The sequence below is a fragment of the Hyaena hyaena genome, unplaced genomic scaffold (assembly GCF_003009895.1).
Source record: "Hyaena hyaena isolate Hyena2069 unplaced genomic scaffold, ASM300989v1 scaffold_1511, whole genome shotgun sequence".
Taxonomy (NCBI): Eukaryota; Metazoa; Chordata; class Mammalia; order Carnivora; family Hyaenidae; genus Hyaena; species Hyaena hyaena.
This window is the reverse complement of record NW_024082143.1, coordinates 154,009-175,564: the sequence shown is the minus strand read 5'-3', so window position 1 is coordinate 175,564 and position 21,556 is coordinate 154,009. Positions and strand designations below refer to the sequence as shown.

At 37.4% G+C, this 21,556-nt stretch overlaps 1 protein-coding gene and 1 non-coding gene across 2 annotated transcripts in view; both read right to left on the bottom strand.

Annotated features, from left to right (window-relative positions):
- IQCM (IQ motif containing M) overlaps positions 1 to 21,556 on the bottom strand; it is a gene marked incomplete at its 3' end in the record, with an annotated part of 223,658 nt that overhangs the window by 133,705 nt on the left and 68,397 nt on the right. Inside the window, exons 3-4 of the mRNA XM_039223934.1 lie at positions 16,806 to 16,888; positions 14,654 to 14,921 (exon numbers count right to left, since the gene is read on the bottom strand). Coding sequence (XP_039079865.1) covers positions 14,654 to 14,921; positions 16,806 to 16,888 — 351 coding nt within the window. The remainder of the gene's footprint in view (positions 1 to 14,653; positions 14,922 to 16,805; positions 16,889 to 21,556) is intronic.
- On the bottom strand, positions 17,633 to 17,796 carry LOC120225768. Its single transcript, XR_005526891.1, has one exon. It is a non-coding gene; the product is annotated as a U1 spliceosomal RNA (small nuclear RNA).

The following is a 21,556-nucleotide window of genomic DNA, read 5'->3' as shown; positions in this document are numbered from 1 at the left end:
GCGTTGGGCTCTGTGCTGATGGCTAGCTCAGAGCCTGGAGCCTGTTTCGGATTCTGTATCTCCCTCTCTCTCTCTGACCCTCCCCTGCTCATGCTCTCTCTCTCTCGCTCGTTCTCTTTCTCAGTAATAAATAAAACATAATTTTTTTTTTTAAATTTTTAGATCAACAGTGACTTTCACATTGCTAATTCAGTGTCAGTTTTCAGTCCTCACCTTACTTGATCTATAAGCAGAATTTGACACAGATAATCAATCACTTCCTTCTTGAAACACCCTCTTTACTCAATTTTCAGCACATCCCAGTCCCCTTTTTGGGGTTTGTTTGCATGGTTTCCTTTTTCCTTCCTCACTAGCTGTTCCTTTTTCACTCATCTTTGCTAGGTTCTCATGGACTTCTTAACTCATTCCTATGACATATCATATAGCCTTGCAGCATTAAATACTATCTATAAGCTGAAGTTTCCCAAAGTGATATCTGACCCTATTCCTCTGCCATGAACTCCAAATCCAGATACCAACTCTCTATTCAATATCTCCACCTAGATATCTAACTGATATCTCAGAGTTTATATAACGAAAGCTGAATTTCTGGTCATAACAATCAAATCTGTTCTTCCCAAAGACTTCCCCATCTTGGTAAATGGTGACTCCACCCTCACTAACTTGGGATAAAAGCATTTATGCTTCAGATTTATTTTGAAATAGAACCCTCAACATGATTTCATGATGAACTGCTTATCTTTGCTTCTTCCCTTTCTCTCTAGTAACATCAGTAATCAGCTCATCCAGCTCATCAGCAAATCCTGTTGAAAATTCTACCTTCAACACAAATCCAAAGTCTAAATACTGCCATCACCCTAATTCAAATTACCATCTTACTATTTCTGTTTTATGACAGTAGCTTTCGATCTTCCTGCTTAACTTTGGGCCTCCACTAGTAGTGAATCCAGATTTAGGGACTGAAAATTATGAAACTTGTAGGAACATAATAAAGAAAGTGTCTATAAAAGCTTAAATACAAAATGAGGTGTGGATGTGAATATTTAGAATTAGAGAAGGTTGTCAGCATAAATAACAAATTCTTAAAGCTGACAAGTAATCACAACATCACAAAATCTAGACAAATAACAGTATTTTTGTTAATTAGCTACCAAGAGATACTTCTGTAATATCTTTTGCCTCCTTTTTTGGCTCTGTACTCTTTGATTACGGTTTCATGTAACAAAAATTTCTTCTTTTCCATAAAAAGAATAAAGATAATTCAGTCTATCCTCTATCATGATTGATCAAACTTTTTATAAATATTCATAGTTGGGATACATAAATATATAATTTTACCTCCATTATCCTGTAGGCCCTGAGGAAACATTGAAGGATTTTTGAAAAAAGAGAGTGTAGGATTTCCATTTTACAAACATCAGTCTGGCATAAGTTTTTTAAAGATTGAGTCAGGTTTAACATTTATTTATCTTTAAGAGAGAGAAAGAGACAGAGCATGAGCGGGGGAGGGGCAGTGAGAGAGGGAGACACAGATTCTGTCCCAGGCTCCAGGCTCTGAGCTGTCAGCACAGAACCCGATGCGGGGCTGGAACTCACTACCCATGAGATTATGGCCTCAGCTGAAGTCAAACACTTAACCAACTAAGCCACCCAGGTGAGATTGAATCAGGTTTAGGCCAGAGGCAGGGAGACCAGTTAGGGGAGCATGTTAATGTAGGCTCAAAATGACAAAAGACTGTCTCTGAGTGAAAATGAGATTACTGTCTTAACAGCATTCTTTCATTTACTTGGAGGGCACTGGGTGGGGGGAGGGGGACCTCATCAAAATTTGTAAAAAGAGAAGACAATTAAGTTAGCCTCTGCTTATTTCTTTTATACAAAAATATATCAATCTCAGAAAGGGATTGTTTCTGAAAGACAACCAAGATCTTCATAAGATGTTCAACCTCAACTGTTGAAAGTTGACTCTACTTGATGTATGAATTATCCAGCAATCAGATATGTGCCTGAAAAAAGTGAAAGTAATAAACATCTTAGTGGTTGGGGTTGACTAACTTCCACACAGTAGGACAGAAATAATTATGGGTCCCTTGGCTACATATAAATCACTAAAAGAAAGGATATGTTCCATGGCTTACATTTTTTTAATGTCCCAAAGTGCCCCACATAACAAGGAGGAAATTACATGCCACTCAGTAAAAGATTTAATCACTCTGACACCCAGTTTATAGCTGTTTTTTTTTCCAAACCCTCCAAAATGTATGTAAACCTCAGACTATAGGTAAATCCCACAAGTGGTAACAAGGTGGTCTCTGAGAATAAGAATCTGTATCACTGGGGAGCACACATATATTTATGTTTTCCCTTAGTTCAGAGATGTAAGAGAGATGAGGGCATGGCTACACAGAAAGATTCATGGCTTTGGTGTGTGAGAGGACAAGGGCTGCCTCACCCTGACCCCTTCCTCACTCTAACTAATGATAAGAGCCACGAGGGGCTTAGTCTCTTCGGAGTGTCTTCAGCCTACCAGCTCAGAACAAGCAAATACACTCTCCTCTGCACCAGGAGGTTTACTTAGAGGGCAGGTGCTGCTCTGCTCTGCACAGAGAGTGGGTGGGGGTGGGTGGGGAGGGCGGGGGTCTTAAGCCACAGGGCTACTTATCCAGTCCCATATTCTCTCATCAGCTTTCTCTATAACAAAATGAACCTTTTAATCTCCATTTGTCCAATTCCTGCATCTTATTTCTGATTTCAATTGGTTTTTAATTCAGAACGGAAAAGACAGTTACTTATAATCCTGGACTCCTGCCTTGAAAAATATCTATTCCCCCCCCTCCAAAAAAAAACAACAAACCCTGAAATATGTATATTTTTTGAGAGAAAGAAAGGGAAAAAATTTCTACTGAACTGGGGCAGGAGCCACTGTACAGTATCTGGTTCAAGGAGGAGCTTAATACAATTGCTGAATAAACATATGAATGAAGTAATGAAACTTGAAACAGTTGACCTATTGATCACACTTTTGCACTCATTATAACAAAAAGTTATTTTTCAATGATGTCTTGAAACCTACTTTTGGAGGGACGTTCTATTAGTTCTATATGGCCCTTATAACATATGATGGCTTCAAACAACAGGAATGTGTCCTCTCACAGTGTGGGAGGCCAGAAGTCCAAGATCAAGATGTCACCAGGACTGCACTCCTTCAAAGTCTCTACAGGCAAATCCATTCCTTGCCTGTCCCAGTTTCCAGTAGCTGTCAGCCATCCTGGGGCCTGGGGACACATCATTCCAACCTTGCCTCCATGGTTATGCTGTGTCTCCTTTTCTGTGTGTCTATAATCCCCCTCTGGTTATCTCTTATAAACACACTTGTGTGGCATTTAAGGCCCACTGAGATAATCTAGGATAATCTCTTTAGTCCAAGATCTTTAACCTAATCATATCTGCAAAGATTCTTTTTTCTCAATAAGGGAACATTTAGAGGTTTAGGAATTGGGATGTGGTATCTTTGAGTGGCTATGATTCTGCCTGTTACACACACCTTACGTGGAGTTTTTCCTACAATGACTGGATAAGGGAGATGTTTCTATCAAACTACCAAGAAAAAACAAACAGAAAACCAAATGAGCTTAAAAGAAATAAAAGAAACTGTGAGTGTGAAAGCTGAGATGTGAATCTAGGGAGTTGAACTCTCATGTTCCGAGTCACTGAACTATTTATACTGTCTTCTCCAAAGGGCAGAGTTCACCAATTCACATAAACTAGGAAATCCAGGTAAAGTGTGCCTTCAGCAAAGCTTGCATCAGAGGCTTAAACAATGTCGTCAGAGTTTATTTATCTGCATCATTCAGTTCACCTCTCCACGTTGACTGTATTCTAGAATCCCTGTGCTATGTTCTCTGGTACCAGAGAACACACATCACCCTCCCTGGTTTAAGTCCAACCATTCCACCCATCACTGTGGTCAGGAGAATAAGCTCATCTCTTTGTGCCTGAATCAAATGGCAAGCCTGGGGCTAGAGGGTGTGTGACAGCCCTTTCCAAACTGCACAGACTCAAAGTGGAAGGGAATGTTTCTCCAAAGTCAAATCTGAGAGCTGTTACCAGAGGTAAGGTTAAAGGATGCTGAGAAGTTAAAAGCAACAGAGGTCCACTGAAGGTTTTCACTGCAAATAGGAAACCATTTCTAGGAAGCAACGGCACTCATTTTAGTTCCTTAGGGAAGCTGATATTATTTACTTATAGAAAGAGCTTATGTACAAATGAGTTAGGAAGAACACTAGCCCACTGTAGAATACTTCACTAGCCTCAGCTCTCTTCTGATTGTGTTCCTTGCCAAATGCAAAATATAGAACAAATGTACCTAATCATAAAACCTCTGCCAAGTCACTACACTGAAGATTTGTTATTCCCTAAATTATTCTCTGGGCTAATAAAATAGTAGAAGGCAGATGGTAAAAAAAAATGTCTTTCAACTCTTTCTAAATCCTTTGTAATGTTTAATAATTTTTATATTTAAGATATTATTACTTTATTAAAAGTTAATGAACTTTATGACTACTTAAATGTAATAAACCATGTTACTACAGAGAAATGAGTCTATCTCAGAATCTTCATGCTGCATCTTTCTATTTCAGAACTTACCAGGTCAGCATAAAAAAAAAAGGGTAAGGAAGAAAGAACTGTGTTCAAGACATGTGTCACTCAAATATATAATTTGCTAATCCTAATTCTGTTTAAGTTCTTTCCTCAAGAGCATAGGCAAGCAAAAGACAATTACTGACAAGAAATGGGAAGAAACATAGCAATCTAAACCAGAAAAAAAACTAAGAGAAGAGAAGCAGTTGCAAAATTCTGTGTGATTATCCCAAATTTATTCCCTCATTTAGAAATTCCTCAAGTAGAGTCTGTTTTCATATGTGGAAGAAGATTAGTATGCTTTCAAGTTCCAAAGCTCCAAAACTCAAATTATTCTGTAATATCAAATTCAATATAATCTTCAACTCATTTTAAAAAATCTCTAGTTTCCATGTTTCTTATAAATTGTTATGGAACTTGGCTTCAAATTCTTCTAAACACTTTTGTAGGAATGAGTAAAAAAAGAATTTTAATATATTTGTTGATATCAAATATATATTTAAAATCATTAAAACATAAAATAGGAGATTTTATATACATTGCTGATCAAAAAAATTGGTAAGTTTTTACCCTCGAGCAAAAAATAAACATAGCACAAAGTTATTTTTCCTGATAGGTTTCTCCAGTGCTTTCTAGTTATGTAGTTATTTTAAAGCATTATTAAAATTCATTCTGCCTTCATTTTATATTTAAAGGAAGATTTGTGTTTGGAGACCAAAGAATACATACACACATGCAAACATATACACACACACATATACACGTCTACTCCTTTCCAAACTGGTTAAGGAACAATTCAATATCGACCCTAAATATATTTGCATGATATGACAATTAGGAAATCTCATTGAGTTTAATTAAAATCTGTTTTCAAATTTAAATGACTCAAAATTAAACCTAAGTATTTTTTGTTCCCAAGGGAATACATAAAAAAATGAATACTATATATTCTATATAACTATAATCTATTATTTTATATTACAAAAACATTTTCACATGTGACTTCTGATTATCAAGATTCATAAATTGTTGGCAGCTTGACAACAGAAAATGGTTAAGTAGTACTGTAGAATATCTATATACTCAAAAAAATCATTTTATATTTTTTTCTGACTTTGTTCTATGAAGAAAAATATGGGTATGTATTACATGTAAGCACAGAGAACATATTTACTAAAGATACTTGATATTATAATTGTTACAGTGTGTTTTTATTTTTTTAATTTTTTTTAACATTTTATTTTTGAAAGACAGACAGAGTATGAGCAGGGAAGGGCAGAGAAAGAGGAGACACAGAATCTGAAGCAGGCTCCAGGCTCCAAGCTGTCAGCACTGAGTCTGGATTCAGGGTTTGAACTCACAAACTGTGAGATCATGACCTGAGCCAAAGTCTGACTCTTAACTGACTGAGCCACTCTGGTGCCCCTGTTACAGAGTATTTTTAAAGTTGATATCCTTGGATCAAATTCAAGGAATGTTTAGCCTGTTCTCATACAGAGGTTTAGCTTATGGAAGATAATACAGCTGATTTGTCAGTGCAGCATGAGCAAGGTACATGTATCATACACACAGGACTCACTTTTCTTTCTAATCTCACAAACTTTAATCAAGTTCTGGAATTAATATTGCTGATATCTTAGATCATGCTTTCATTCACACTGAAGTGAATTTTGGGAATATGTTTAAAAAATAGATCCAAGTTACAGACTTAATATACACTTTTTGAGATAAGAACTTTAAGAAATGAATTCCAATTTTAATTCAAATATAAACTCTAAGATCAGCACTTCACAGCTGTCTGGTGGGACACATGAAAAAGCTCCCAGTAAAATGTGTCTGACTTCAATAGAGCCTATAATAGGATTTTCAGGAGGACCACTGTCATCCCTATGCTCTTGATAAAACTTTCACTCCTTTCTCATATCTGCCACCCCCAACATTCTTGGCCTTGTGATCACCTCCCCAAATTCTTGACTGTACCCTAAGAAGCCCCAGATCTTTCATCAGCTAAACTGATATTTTAGCAATCCTCTATGTCTGCACTATCCTCTGTGTCTTTCTAACAACCCTTATTTTCCTAAGGGCACAACGTCTTCAACAGTTATCTCAAGGGGTAACTATTCTTTTCTTTCACCCTTCCCGTACTTTAGGGATAAAGTCAAATTCTTCCTTAATCCTTATGGACACTTCCCAACTGTTTCTCTTTTCTCTTTTTTTTTTTAAAAAAGGCAGAGGGTATATTTCATAGCAAATTATCCTTTCCTAGTCCATGCACTTCCACATTTTCTTAGATTATGATTAATTCACCCTTCTCCTCACTCCTCAAAACTTAATACTTCCCATCCCTTCCTCAAGTGAAGACCTTACTTCTAATTTCACTTAAACAAACAAAAAAGTGCCAATCCCACCATCTAATCTACCAATCAGGCTGTCTCTGTGCCCATGGCCTTATCTTCTTTCTAGGACAATGGATGAGCTTTCTTTGCTCCAGTCTAAGGCATTCCAACTCCTTGACTGAAATATGAGTAACATATTTCACACTCTCATGACTTCCACCTCCCCCACACCCTGCCCTGGCTCTTCATTTCCACTTCCTTTACTGGACACTTCTCTTCTTACCCTCTAACTGTCAGAAACCTCCAGGACTTAGTTCTAGGATATTTTTTCTCCACCTACATTTATTTGTTTGATGATCTTATCTATTATTATAAATAAAGTTGATATCTATGCTGTTCAGTGCAGTAGCCACTTGCCAACTCTAGCTACTGAGCACCTGAAATCTGGCTAGACCAATTTCTAAAATATACACTGGATTTGGAGTATAAGTGTAAAATAATGTAAAATACTAACAATTTTTATATTGACTATCTTGGATGTATTAGGTTACATAAACCTATTATTAAAATTAATTTTATCGGTCTATTTTTTAAGTTTACTGATTTATTTAAGAATCTCTATATCCAAAGTTGGGCTTGAATTTATGACCCCAAGTCACATGGTTTTTTGACTGAACTAGCCAGGTGCCCCTTACCTATTTCTTTTTATCTTTTAAATGTGGTCACTAGAAAATTATCAATCACATTTGTGGTTCATATTATATTTCTGTTAGATATTGATCTGTACTTTAGTGACTCCAAATTTGAGCTCACACTTACACACTACCTATCTGACATTTTCATTGGTAGGTATAATAGGCACATTAAACATAATGTTCATATCTCAACTCTAGGTTTAAGCCATTGAAAACTATAGGTCACTCTCTTCCTTGTCTCAGAAAATGGCCAACTCCTATCTTTCAGTTCATTAGGTCCTAAAGTCTAAAAATCATCTTTTTTTGACTCTTCCTTTCCCTCACATTCCATACTCAGTCTCTTGGCAAGTACTGACAACTCACCATCAAAATATTTTTTAAGAAGTTATTTTAAGAAAGTGAGGTCAAGGAACAGGAATGAACAATGAGGAAATAAAACAAGAAATAAAGAGGTAATGTAAGAATCCTTTTTGAGTTGACCATCACTACAAAAAACTGGTTGCTCAATTGTTTAGGACCTTCTGAGAAGCTTCATAGAGTGTAAATGAGACCATTCTCCCCAGAGAAGGAAAGGAGGAAACATTTATCCATTGGCTCTTATCCTCCCTTCCTGGTTGCTCATGTGTCAGTGTTGAGCCCATTTCTGTCAGTGTCCCAAGCTGGGAAGGAGTCAGGGAACCCTGGAGAAGGAAGCAGTCTCTATTGCAGTTGCTAGAATAAGAAGTAAATCTGAAAATATTTCAAGTGGTGTGTGAAAGATGTGTGCCACAACTATCTGAAGAACAGATGGTGCACACCTCTACCCAGCTCTCCTGATCATTGATGTAACATTGGTAGCTTGAAATTGGCTACATTAAAGTATTTACACCATGGAAATTGGCAAAGGCTATAAATCAGGCTTCCTCCCTCTACCCCATCATAGCCAGTTAATAAACATTTGCTAGCACAGCACTGTAATGATAGCTACAGTTTACCCTTCTCCAACTTCTTTTTAGAACTGTAGCCACATTAGGGTTTTTTTGTACTTCTTTGTAATTATGTCTGTGCTTCCTTCCCTTCAGCCATTGTAAATGGTTTTCCCATGACCTAGAACTCCAAGCAGGAATTACTTCTTGTCCTAGTAATTCTTCCTCATCTGACATAGTTTAGCTTAATTGTCATTTCCTTTGGAAAGCCTTTGCTGACCCCAGTCCAAGCCCCATTCATTTGTCATATACTCTCAACTTCATATGAATGATTATTTAACTGATACCTGTTTCCTGAGCTAGACTACAAGTTCCATGGGCGAGCAAGTTATGACCATTTTCTTTCCCTTTTATAATCCCCATACCGAGTTTTATATATTTACTGAATATCGCAATAGAAATGTTTCAATTGACAGTTATTAAAAGCAGTTTTACAGGGTGCCTGGGTGGCTCAGCCAGTCAAGCGTCCGACTTTGGCTCAGATTATGATCTCACATAATCTATGTGGTTTGAGCTATGCACCAGGCTCTGTACTGACAGTTCAGAGCCTAGAGGCTGCTTCAGATTCTGTGTCTTTCTCTCTCTCCATCCCTCCCTCCTTTCCTGCCTCCCTCCCTCTCCCTCCCTTTCTCTCTCTCTCTCTCAAAAATACATTTTAAAACTTAAAAAAAAACAAAATAAAGTTTTGTAACAGAAAAAAAAATTTAATAAATAAATAATACATAAAAGCACTTTTTACCATTCTCCCACCAGTGAAATTGCAATTGTTTTTTTTTTTTTAGAGCTACATTCTTTTAATTTTTTTTAATGTTTTATTTATTTCTAGGAGAGAGAGAGAGAGACAGGTGAGCAGGGGAGGATCAGAGAGAGAGGGAGTCACAGACTCTGAAACAGCCTCCAGGCTCTGAGCTGGCAGTCAGCACAGAGCCCGACGTGGGGCTCGAACACACGAACCACGAGATCATGACCTAAGCGAAAGTCGGACGCTTAACCGACTAAGCCACCCAGGCGCCTTGAAATTGCAATTGTTTTAAGAGTACTCAAAATGTGGGAGACCATGTTGGGGAAAGAACAAAAGGCATTTTTTGGATAAGCATCACTTCTACCTATAATCCACTGAGCCAAATCTTAGTCACATAGTTCCACCTAACTGTAAGGGTATGTTAGCCAAGTGCCCAGGAAGAAAGGTTACAGTAAGAAGTTTGATAAATATCTAGTCAGTCTCTGCCACAGTCAGCCCTTTTGAATATCAAATATCCAACCATTCTTATTCCCTGACAAAATACACTTTTCCTCTCCCCAAAGGAGGTAACCTAAAGTTCAATCAAGGTATTACATCCAGCTCAGAGTCCAGAATCTCTATTTGCAGTCTTCTCCATCAGGTCCAGGTGTGGCTTCTTCTGGCCAGTAATAATATATACAAAATATAACATTATTTCCACCTTCTTCCAGAAGCACAAAACATCCAGCAGTAGGACAGGTATAAGATAACTTCAGTAAAAACTCCATTCATGAAAGGGAAAAAGAAAAGACACACAGCAATTACCAGACAAAAGAAGTTAGAGAATCCTGCTGGGGAGGCACTGAGAGGCCCCCTAACCTGGAAGTGGGGAAGTTCTTTGAGTATACAATGATTCTGTCCTAGAAATACACTCCTTTATTCACTTTTTTCCTAATGGTCTCTGGATCTACTCAGGGAAGATTTTTCTTTGCTTGTTAGCTACTTCTTGCTATTAACCTCCTTGGGGGCTATCCAGCTTTTGTGGGTCACTTCCAAATAAAGCCAGGTTATTTTACTTTTGAACATTTTATTAAATCAAAGTTCATGGTTTCTTTGGCAATACCATTCTCTAAAATATTTGTTAGATTTTTTAATCCGTTCTCTTCTAATTAATTCTTCATGCCAATAACCACATTCTAAATTATTTTTTTAAGCATAGCTTTAAAAAATCTCTTTTGTATCTTCATTTCTTTACCCCTTGCTTTAGTCTCTCAATTTAGTGGGAAGTGCCTGGAGGTGATCTGAGAAAATGGGCTGGGTTAGGAAGGACACACCCTTAATCTGATTTTTGCTGCAAGGGTAAGTCTTAGACAGTTGCTCAAAACCAAGGACTCAGATACCTAGTACCACTCTATGCCCTTTCATTTCTGCTTGCAAACCAGCCAATACTTTTGTTAAGTTCATCTCTTTTATATAATAACTTCCCACAAACAGCCAAAACCACCAACATAGTCAATAACGCTGTTTTCCAATTTCATCACCTAGAACAACAAAGCTCCGAAGGTACATGGTTTAGATTCCAACTTATTGCTGGTGGCAGTTTCATCCTTATGTAAGACGCGCCTCCAACCCTTTAATTTCTTGCATCTGTTCCCATGCTGCCACTTAGTATAAACTACTGTAGCAGTGAATCCTATAGCTCTTCCCCTGTGTCTTATGTTTCCACCCACTGCTGACCAAATCTAGAAACTCTACTTCTCAAATATCTCTAAAATCTCTCCTCTCAGTTCTGGCCCCAGTGCCACTACCTTAATTCAAGTCATCTTTTCTCATATGAATTAGTCCCCTCAGTGACAGACCTGTGCATCCAAAGTTCATCACACCTCGTCTCTACTTTCAGAAATGCCTGAACAATGCAAATGTGGTCACGAGAACTTTTCACTAAAACACCTGAATGGTGGGACCCTAGGTGTCTCAGTCCATTATGTATCCGATTCTTGGTTTGGGCTCATGTCATGGTCTCTTGATTTCATGGGTTCTGCGCTGGCAGCATGGAGCCTGCCTGAGATTCTCTCTCTCTCCCTCTTTCCATCTCCCCCACTCATGCGATCTCTGTCTCTTTTAAAATAAATAAACTTAAAAACAAAATAAACATCTGAATGGTCCCATTATTTTTAGGTTAAAATTCAAAGTTCTCCTCAATCTTCATTTTAGTCATATAAAATCATTTCAGCTCCTGCAAATATACTACAGTCACTTTCTCAGATATCCATTATCAGGTAGAGGTTAGACCATCTGACTGTAGTCAGAGTTCTATGGAACTTTTCTTCTTTCTTGAGTAAATGTTTAATCGCCCTTCAAAATTTACCAAAGACTTTAAATCTCCTGGGAATCCATCCCTGATTACTAAATCTGAAGTACGTATCACCTTCCTATTGATTTCAAAGCAGTAAAGCTTATTTTTATCACAGTATGAGTCACACTACATTGTAACTATCCATTTATCCTTCTTCATCCAACCACATACAAATTACATATATCAAGTTTGAACTTCTTGAGGGTAAGTAGCATATCTTTTCTCTCTATACATCTCACATACAAGTAACTGTTGGTTGAACAAATGCATGAACCTCACAATTACATCATGGCATTACCCCCAATGTCAATCTTCAGTCTTCACCTGTGTCCCTCTCTTAACTGCCAGATCTCGAATTCCAACTTCTTAATGGTTATCTCCATATTCATGTCTACTTAAGCAGGTCTAAAACTCAATTCATTGCCTTTCCCATCCCTTTCTCCATCTGCCTAAATTCCACTTGTCCTTCTCCATTCCAATCTCACCTTAATGATGTCTAATGACCCAGCATTCCAGTCTAGAAACCTTAATATTTCTCTTTAGGAATTCTTTGCTCAAATGAATTGGTGATAGCCAAGTTGAAATTGGTGATAGCAAAAAGAGTTCTTTTCTAAGGCATTTCACAGAACTCCCAATATATTAATCATCAACATGAATCTTAAGTAGTAAATGCATTTTTTTAAACTTATCTAACTGGATGGTGTGCCTGGGTGGCTCAGTCACTTAAACGTCTGACTTCGGCTCAGGTCACGATCTCACAGTTTGTGAGTTCGAGCTCCGTGTCAGGTTCTGGGCTGACGGCTCAGAGGCTGGAATCTGCTTCAGATTCAGTGTCTCATTCTCTCTTTGCCCTTCTGCAACTTGTGCTCTGTCTCTATCTGGTCTCAAAAACAAATAAATGTAAAAAAATTTTTTTTAATTAAAAAAAATGTATGTAATCAGAGATCCCTTTTGCTGAGGTAAATGCCTCAGAACTAGTGTCTGAAAACTACATTTTGGGAAGTGCTGTTGTAAATCCCCTCTCCACACTTACTTGATGGTCATTATTGCCCTAATTTAGACCCCTGCCGTCTCTTACATGGACCATCTCTTTCCCAGGCAACCTCCTCACTTATCTCTCTGTCACCATTCTCTCCACAGCCTCTACTGACAGTTTTATTTTTCTATCAGAAAAAATATGGTCATATTTCACTGTTTCCCCACCCTCAGCTTGAAATAACCAGTGGCTTTCCATTATACACAGGTTCAAATCCTAGGCCTGCTACTATATTTTCTTCTAAATCTAGCCTCATCCATCCTCCTAACCTCATTTCTTATCATATCTCTCCTTTCCCAAAATGTATCACATTCTTTCTTCCTTCAGAGCTTTAATATTTTTCTCCCATGGCTCAAAATGGCTTCTTCTGTTCCCACACTACATTTAACAAATTTCTCCTTAAAACACATTTCTTTTTTTTTTAATATTTTTATTTATTTCTAGGAGAGAGAGAGAGACAGCGTGAGCAGGGGAAGGTCCGAGAGAGAGGGAAATACAGACTCTGAAACAGGCTCCAGGCTCTGTGCTGGCAGTCAACCCATGAACCGCGAGATCATGACCTAAGCGAAAGTCAGACACTTAACCGACTACGCCACCCAGGCGCCCCCTTAAAACCCATTTCTAATGAGATCTCTTCTGAGAAACCTTCATTCTGGCACTTGGCTGGTTACTCTGTAATGTTTCCGTAACGCTTTGCACTCAACACTAGTATAGCAATTGTCACATTGGATAATAATAAGTTACCAAGACACTCATCCCCACCATTATCCTATGAGCCTTTTAATCTTTATTTCTCCAGCTCCTAACATAGGAAAAAAAAAAATCACACTGAATGAATAAGATAAGAAGCAATAACAAAAGAGGAAAAATGTATAAGAAGTTACAAAGGCTTAAACAGAAATATATTTTAACAAGTCATTTTTTCTAGAGGTGCCTGGGTGGCTCAGTTGGTTTCATGATCTTACTGTTTATGAATTTGGCTCCACATTGGGCTCTGTGCTGACAGCACAGTCTGGAGCCTGCTTCAGATTCTGATTCTGTCTCCCTTTCTCTCTGCCCGTCCCCCATTGATGCTCGCTCACTCGTGCTCCTCTCAAAAAAAAAAAAAAAAACATTAAAAGTTTTTAATAAAAAAGTCATTTTTTCTAGACATTAGTCTCAAGAAAATATCACTTTGCTTAAACAGACTTCCAGGTTCCATCTTACCAAGTTCCTGATAGAAAATAAGCCTTTACTATAATTTTTCTTAAGGAAAATTCTACAGTTCCTAAAAATACATTTGGGGTTTGGAGGGAACACATTCACAGCTTGCCTATCCTATCTACCCTGCCCAACAATAGAATTCAAAGCCATAAACCTCTCACTACTTTAGTAACAATGAACTACATGTTCTTAGAACTTGTATCAGAAGAAATATTATTCTGTTGGAAGACATGAGTAACCAATTTTGTCCAAATAAATCCCTCTTTCCCATTAAAGTACTCTCCTCGCAATTTCTGGTGGTCCCCAGAGCTTAGTAACCCATTTAATCATGCCTCCCAGGGCGCCTGGGTGGCTCAGTCGGTTAAGCATCCAACTTTTGCTCAGGTCATGATCTCATGGTTCATGGGTTCGAGCCCCGTGACAGGCTCTGTGCTGACAGCCAGCTCAGAGCCTGGAGACTGTTTCAGAGTCTGTATCTCCCTCTCTCTCTGACCCTCCCCTGCTCATGCTGTCTCTCTCTCTCTCAGAAATAAATAAAAAACATTAAAAAAATATTTTTAATCATGCCTCCCTACCTCCCATTGCTAAGATTTAAAGTATGGGCTTTTGTTTCACCAAGGAAATTCCATTAAAAGCACACCAGAAGCAAACAGTTTTGCCTATTGGTTTACTGAAATTCTCTGCTCCACCAAAATCTTACCTTTCACAATTAGATCCATTGGGTCTTTGAATTTTTCCTTTACACTAAACATGCATGGCTCCTTAAAAGAAGTTTGTTGCGGGGTCTCCTCAAAATGTTCCCTTTTGAACGGGTGTTTGGGAAAATAAATCTTTTTGTGTGCCGTCCAAAGTTCCTGGACTCCTTCAAGTGTTTCTTCTTTTTTAATCTCCAAAGGTATAAATTTTACAGATTTTGGTTTTTGATGTTTATTTCTAAAAACATTTATAGAAGTACTTTGAACTTTATTCTGTGAGTAAAACAAAGATAAATTTAATAAATTTTAATATTAATAGTATAATATGACTACCTTGAGCAATAGAAAAATAATACAGTCCCAGTTCTCCAACAAGTAATTATACAAACAATTGTAGTTGTTCTGGTCATTCTCTTGGCCCATAGAGCAAGCTATAGTCCCCTGCCCTCCTCACGCCCCTCCAGAAAAAAAAGATTTAGTCAAATTCAAATTGTTGCCAACTCAAAATGCCAGTAAAAAGATTTTAATAGACTAGTACTATGTATTGCCAAGCAATCAAAGATGGAAGAGTATGCTATTATGATTGGATAAAATTCTCTACAAAGGTCAAGGTTCTAAAATACATCTATCTAACTCTTTAAACTAGTAATCAACCTATGTTTCTACTGGTGAAGTCAATATAACTTAAAATCATTTGGAATTGGTCAGAGAAAAAAATTAGTTAAGCAATGTGAACAATGTTGATTACAAATCTAAACCCACTTATGAGCAGTTTCAGCATAGATGATCATTCAAAAGAAACATGCAAAATTATATCCCCCTCCCCTATAAGCATTTAAAAATATTTAAAGTCCTTACCTAAAATTCAGTTTTTAAAAAAAGTATTCAAGGGTGTGGGGATGAGCACTGAGTGTTATGTGGAAACTAATTTGACAATAAACTATTTAAAAAAAAAAAAAGTATTCAAGGGGCACCTGGGTGGCTCAGTCAGTTAAGCATCGACTTGGCTCTGGTCATGATCTCATGATTCATGGGTTCAAGCCCAGCATCGGGCTCTGAGCTGACATCTCAGAGCCTGGAACCTGCTTCGGATTCTTTGTCTCCTTTTCTCTCTGCCCTTCCTCCGCTCACACTCTCCTTCTTTCTCTCTCAAAAATTTAATAAACATAAAATTTTTTAAAAATATTCAGGGGCGCCGGGGTGGCTCAGTCGGTTAAGCATCCAGCTTCGGCTCAGGTCATGATTTCATGGTTCGTGGATTTGAGCACCACATCAGGCTCTGTGCTGACAGCTAGCTCAGAGCTTGGAGCCTGTTTCAGATTCTGTATCTCCCTCTCTCTCTCTGACCCTCCCCTTCTCACACTGTCTCTCTCTCTCAGAAATAAATAAAACATTAAAAAAAATTTTTTTAATTTTTTTAAGTATTCAAAAAGCAATAGTATAATGTGTCACACAGTAAACCATCCTAAGATCCACTTCCATCACCCGTCTCCCCAAAGACCCATTTCTCACAATAGCTGCTGCTCCTGCACAATTTCTCATCTCCTCTGCAGATGTTTTCCTCTAAAATTTCTTCCTGTGCTGACTCCTGTCTCATTGCTGACCCATTCCCTTACACTCCTCATCTTCCAAATCTATGCCGTTCAGCAAATATTTATTGAGTGAGTCACTAAGCTTGTTGCTGGAGATGCAACAGTCAGAAAAGAGTTACTTCCCTCAAGGAATGATCACACTGGTAAAGAGCTCTAATGGAAAGTCATATGAAATAAGATTCAGGGGAGAATGTCATTCTGGAGGCATGGGAAAGACACATCTCACAGTATATTTTCCAGTTTAGCTTTATCTAATAGTTTTTAATGAGGGATATTTATTTGAGACAGTTAATTTAAATATTTGTTATAATTCATTAAAATAAAACATTAAACTTTGGATTAAATGTGCAAATCAAATATATACGTAATTAAATAATCTGTATAGTTATAAAATCTTATTTTTAAATACAATCTAAAATAAGTTTTTATAGCTAGTAAAGATTTCATTTTCTCTTCTATTCAGAATCTATTAGGGTTCATGCAACCATTTGGAACAATCAGTATAGAATATAAAAATAGTTATTAGTTTCCTGAAAAATAAGTTAGATAAATGAAAAGCATTAACCTCATTTACTCTCTCATTATGTTGGGCAATGAGAGCTTTTGCTTCTTGAAAAAAATCTTGCTTGGTGATCTCTAATATGGAACCTAAAACAGAAACACAAAATATTTTTTTTAAGTAGTTAATGTACTTTCTTGATCACAAATGGCAAAACTATGAGATTAGAATTTGGGCAGTGATGAATCTTGCAGGATATTATAAGGTAAGTGTTACAAGTAGATGTTATACATGGATGCAAAAGAAGTTCACATAATGCTCCTTCAATATAATATTTTACTTTAAAAAACATTAGCTTGCAATGGTGAGAGTGATAACGCAGATTATTTTAACTTACTGAAGTCCAGGAAACCAAACAAAACACACAAAATTGAAATCCCCTTCAGCTCCTCAAGTTCTTTAAATGTTACTACACAGAAGACATAACATGTTTGGGGCACAGAAATTATAACAAATCTAAGTGTATTTTCTATACCTGATGACTCATTCATATGGCTGTACATTTCTTCACGAATATTTATCTTACATCTAGATGTTAAAATTATAACTACAAAATAAACTCAATAGGTTTACTGAGTAGGAATAGCATTGAAATAAAAAAATACACAACTACAAATGAGTAACATTATAATAACTTACTTATATTGTCCTGAGATTCTTATTCTTTTTATTCAGAACTACATATATAATTCTACAGCATGTGCATAGACTGTATGATTCTCATTTAGTCTTCTCTAAAATTTCATCCTTATGGATTTCCTTCATTATTAATTGATTCTGATATTTGAAAGTGTTTCTCGCCTTCTTCTTCTTCTTCTTTTTTTTTTTTTTTTCAGGGGAAAGCACGAATACAGTCCTCCACTACCAAAAATTATGCAGTCGAGTTCCCCATGTTTGGGGAAATCGCAGGGGTCAGCATATCCGGAGTGCAATGGATAAGCCTCGCCCTGGGAAAGCCACCTTCGTGATCATGGTATCTCCCTTGCCAGGTAAGTATTTGTGCCTTCTTCTTCTTAACCTGGACTCAGTAAAATTTAAATATATTACCAAATTACTGATTCAAAATGGCTTTTCAGTCTGGCCATTGTGCTCCCCATTCCTATAACTCTACTTCTTTTAGTATTCTTAGGAACAAGATTTTCTCCCTTTTCTTTTCAGCCACTCAAATTTTAAGCAATTAAAAACTTCATCTTCACAAAAATCAAAACCATACTCCACGTGGGCTGCTATAACAAAATGCCACAGGCCAGGTGACTTACAAGCAATAGACATTTATTTCTCACAATTCTGGAGGTTGGAAGTACAAGAGCAGGGCGCCAGCATGGTCAGGTGAGGGTATCCTCACCATAAAGGTCCCACCTTTATGACCTAATCACCTTCTAATAACATCACCTTGGTGGTTGGATTTCAACATTCCCATTTCAGTGGGGATCCAAACATTCAGATCATAGTCACCACATACCCACCAGAATGGTTAAAATTAAAAACACTGATAACAGCCAATATTGGTGAGGCTGTGCGGCTACTGGGACACTTGTGTCACTGGTAGAAATATAAAATAAGATATGGCAATTTCTTATAAAACTTAATATACTCCTAACCTGTGATCTATGCAATCCCACTCCTAGGTATTTATCAAAGAGAATGAAACATATATTTACAATAAAATACGACTCAGCAATAAAAAAGAATCAAACTACTGACACGCACAGCAACATGAATGCATTTCAAAAACATTATGCAAAGCAAGCATCCTTACACATACACACATACACACACACACACAAATATAATATTTTATGACTCCACTTATATGAAGTTGTAGTGCAAACACCAGTAACATATGGGAGAAAAAAAAGAGCGGTAATTCTTCTGGTGGAGGATGGCATGGATTGACTGAAAAGGAACCTAAAGGAAATTTCTAGGGTAATAGTAACCATTCTATATTTTGATACAGAGTGGATAACACAGGCATATGTAATCAACTCAGTGAATATATGTCTAAGATGTTGGCATTTTGTTGTTGTACATTTTATACCCATAGAAGGAAAATATAAACAAGTAATGAATTCTTACTATGATATGCATGATGATGCATGGATATGAAATAAATCAAATACAGTAAAATATTCATGGTAAGAACTGGGTGATAGGTCTATGGGGGTTAATTTAAAATTCTTTCAAGCTTTCTATATGTTTGAAATTTTCATAACAAAATATTGGAGACAAGTTCTCTTCATGCCTTCACAAAATCTCCCCTTGCTTTTCCCCATGTAGACTCGTGGGCCACAGGTAGCTGTTTCTTTGGGGCAAGCCATCCCAAGGATTGAAGCCTGGGAAAAGACCCTAGCAATAAAGGAGAGAGACGACTAGGCTCTAGTACCCCCTTAAAAGTGTGGGTTAGAAGAAAAAGCATCTACTAAGTTGTCCCATCAATGGGCATTAAAATTGTTCCTCTGTAATCATTCTAGAAAAAACAACATCTTTTCTTGCTCTCAGGCTTCTTCCCCCCTTCCACTCTTACCTATGCCATGGAAAGTGTTGTATGTAAGTCATGCCAAACTCAAATCTCCCTGGCCACCCACACTTGCCACTGTATCTCCCCATATTCAGAGCTATTTACATATTTCTAAGGATACCAATTCGTGGATTTTTTAATTCTTTCCAATAAAAAAATACTTGTCAAGACTTCATGCATGTGTTTTTGGAAAAGTATATATATTCTTTGTATGGATCAGAGCACAAAGTCACATGTGAATCATAAAATATTTCATTATAAATGTCATCACTTAAACTATAAGATGCACTATCCTCACATGGAAGAGACAGGAATGCAGGGATTAAAACTGTCTGTCAAGTTTGAACTAAAATCTAAATTCACTTTGAGGGATCTTCTAACCAGACAATGTACTTCCGGAGGAAAGGCAGTATTCTGAGGGGTGACTCACAACTTGTCCTCTTTATCTTCCCCTCGTGATGAGCTTTCCTCCTTCAAATTCATCCTTCTGACCAATGGAACTTCCCTTATAATTACAGTACCTCCATGAGTCATACACATGACAAGCAATATAACTTATTCATACATGAGATGATTAAGTTACCGAGTTTTGGTGAAACTATCATGTCTTCATTCCAAACAAGACCTTGGAGATGATCTAGTCTTCATATATAGGCAAAGCTCTGACACGCAGAAGGCCCAAATGCCTACCAAAGTCAGCCGAGCTGGAAGCCCACCCAGGAGTCATTGTCCTGAGTTGCTTCCTGTTTTTTTCAACACATCTTCTTTTCCTGATGCCATCCACTCTTTGTGAGTACTGAAGACTCCAATGAGGTTTGCCTCTTCACTCTAGTGAAATATTAGTACTTCATTGCCACTTTCTGCTATGGACTAAAGATATGTATTCCCGAAAAATTCATATGTTGCAACTTAATGCCTGATTTATGGTACTAGGAGGTGGGGTTTTTGGGAAGGTAAAGCCCTAATGATCCAGATTAGTGCCCTTATAAAGAAGTCTCCAGAGAGCTAGGTAGTCCCTTCTACCCTGTGAGCACACAGTGAGAAGACATCCATCAGTGAGAAAGCAGGCCTCAGCAGACATCAAATTTGATGGCACCATTATCTCAGACCTCCCAGTCTCCAGAACTGTGAGAAATAAATTTCTGTTGCTTATAAGCCACTCAGAATATGATATTTGTTACAGCAGCCTGAATAGACCAAGACACTTTCATTTCAAGCTGTCAATCCTGAGCCTTTATTATAACTTAATGTCCTGAAAAAGCTGTTCTGATTTTCCCCGTCATAACTATAAATCTGCCTTAGAGTAGTTAAATTCCCAAGCCAGCATTTTACTCCTAGCTGGGCTCTTTGATGACCAGTATGTCTGCTTCTCCCCATCACCAAGAGCCACCTGTCACCTCTGAACTGTGGAGGAACTAGTATACACCCTAGCAACCCTAATGGCCTTCCTGGAGCCAGCAAGTAGATTCTGACTCATTGAGGGACTGCCACAGTGAACCCATACAGTGAGGCCAAGGTGTTCTTGAACAGAACAAGGCCTGGGATTGTTCTTTAAGGGGTAGAGAAAGGCAGCCATCATCAAAAGAAAGTAACTTCTCACAGATCCTGAAATGATTCCAACTGAAAGCATGTAGATACACTGACTCCAGGTCGGCAATCCCAAGCCCTCATTGGCATTTAAGATCCTGAGGCAGCTGTTCTGATTTTCTCCTGTAATTAAAAATTAGCCTTTGAACCAAAAAGTTAAATTTTTAAGGTAACACAAAAGAATTCATATCTCAGTCCCTTAGAAAAGGCAAAGCTCTAGTGTGTGTTCCTTAACTTTATAATTTCTAAGGATATTTGTATATTCAACAAACGAGTCTAAAATTATGAGAAATTAAACAATTTTGATGTTAATAATCCATCCAGTTAATAATCTTTGAAGTTTCCATTTCTTTGTTCATAATAGGGGTAAGTATACAAGCATGAAGCTTTTATACATTCAAGTGCACATTAGAACTTCAATTATTAAGCAGAGGGTGTCAAGGTCTGCTCCTTCTCTTTAAAAAAATGTATAATTAGGGCTTTTTTTTTATTTGAAAATACATATCCATAGCATATAGAATGACTTTTAAGAGCTCTCATTCCCGAGTCACACTATTTTGGTCTTGCATTACAATTTGCTCATGAACCTTATTTTATTGTCTTAAGCCTTCGTTTTCTCATTTGTAAAATGAGAACAATAATAAGAATATAT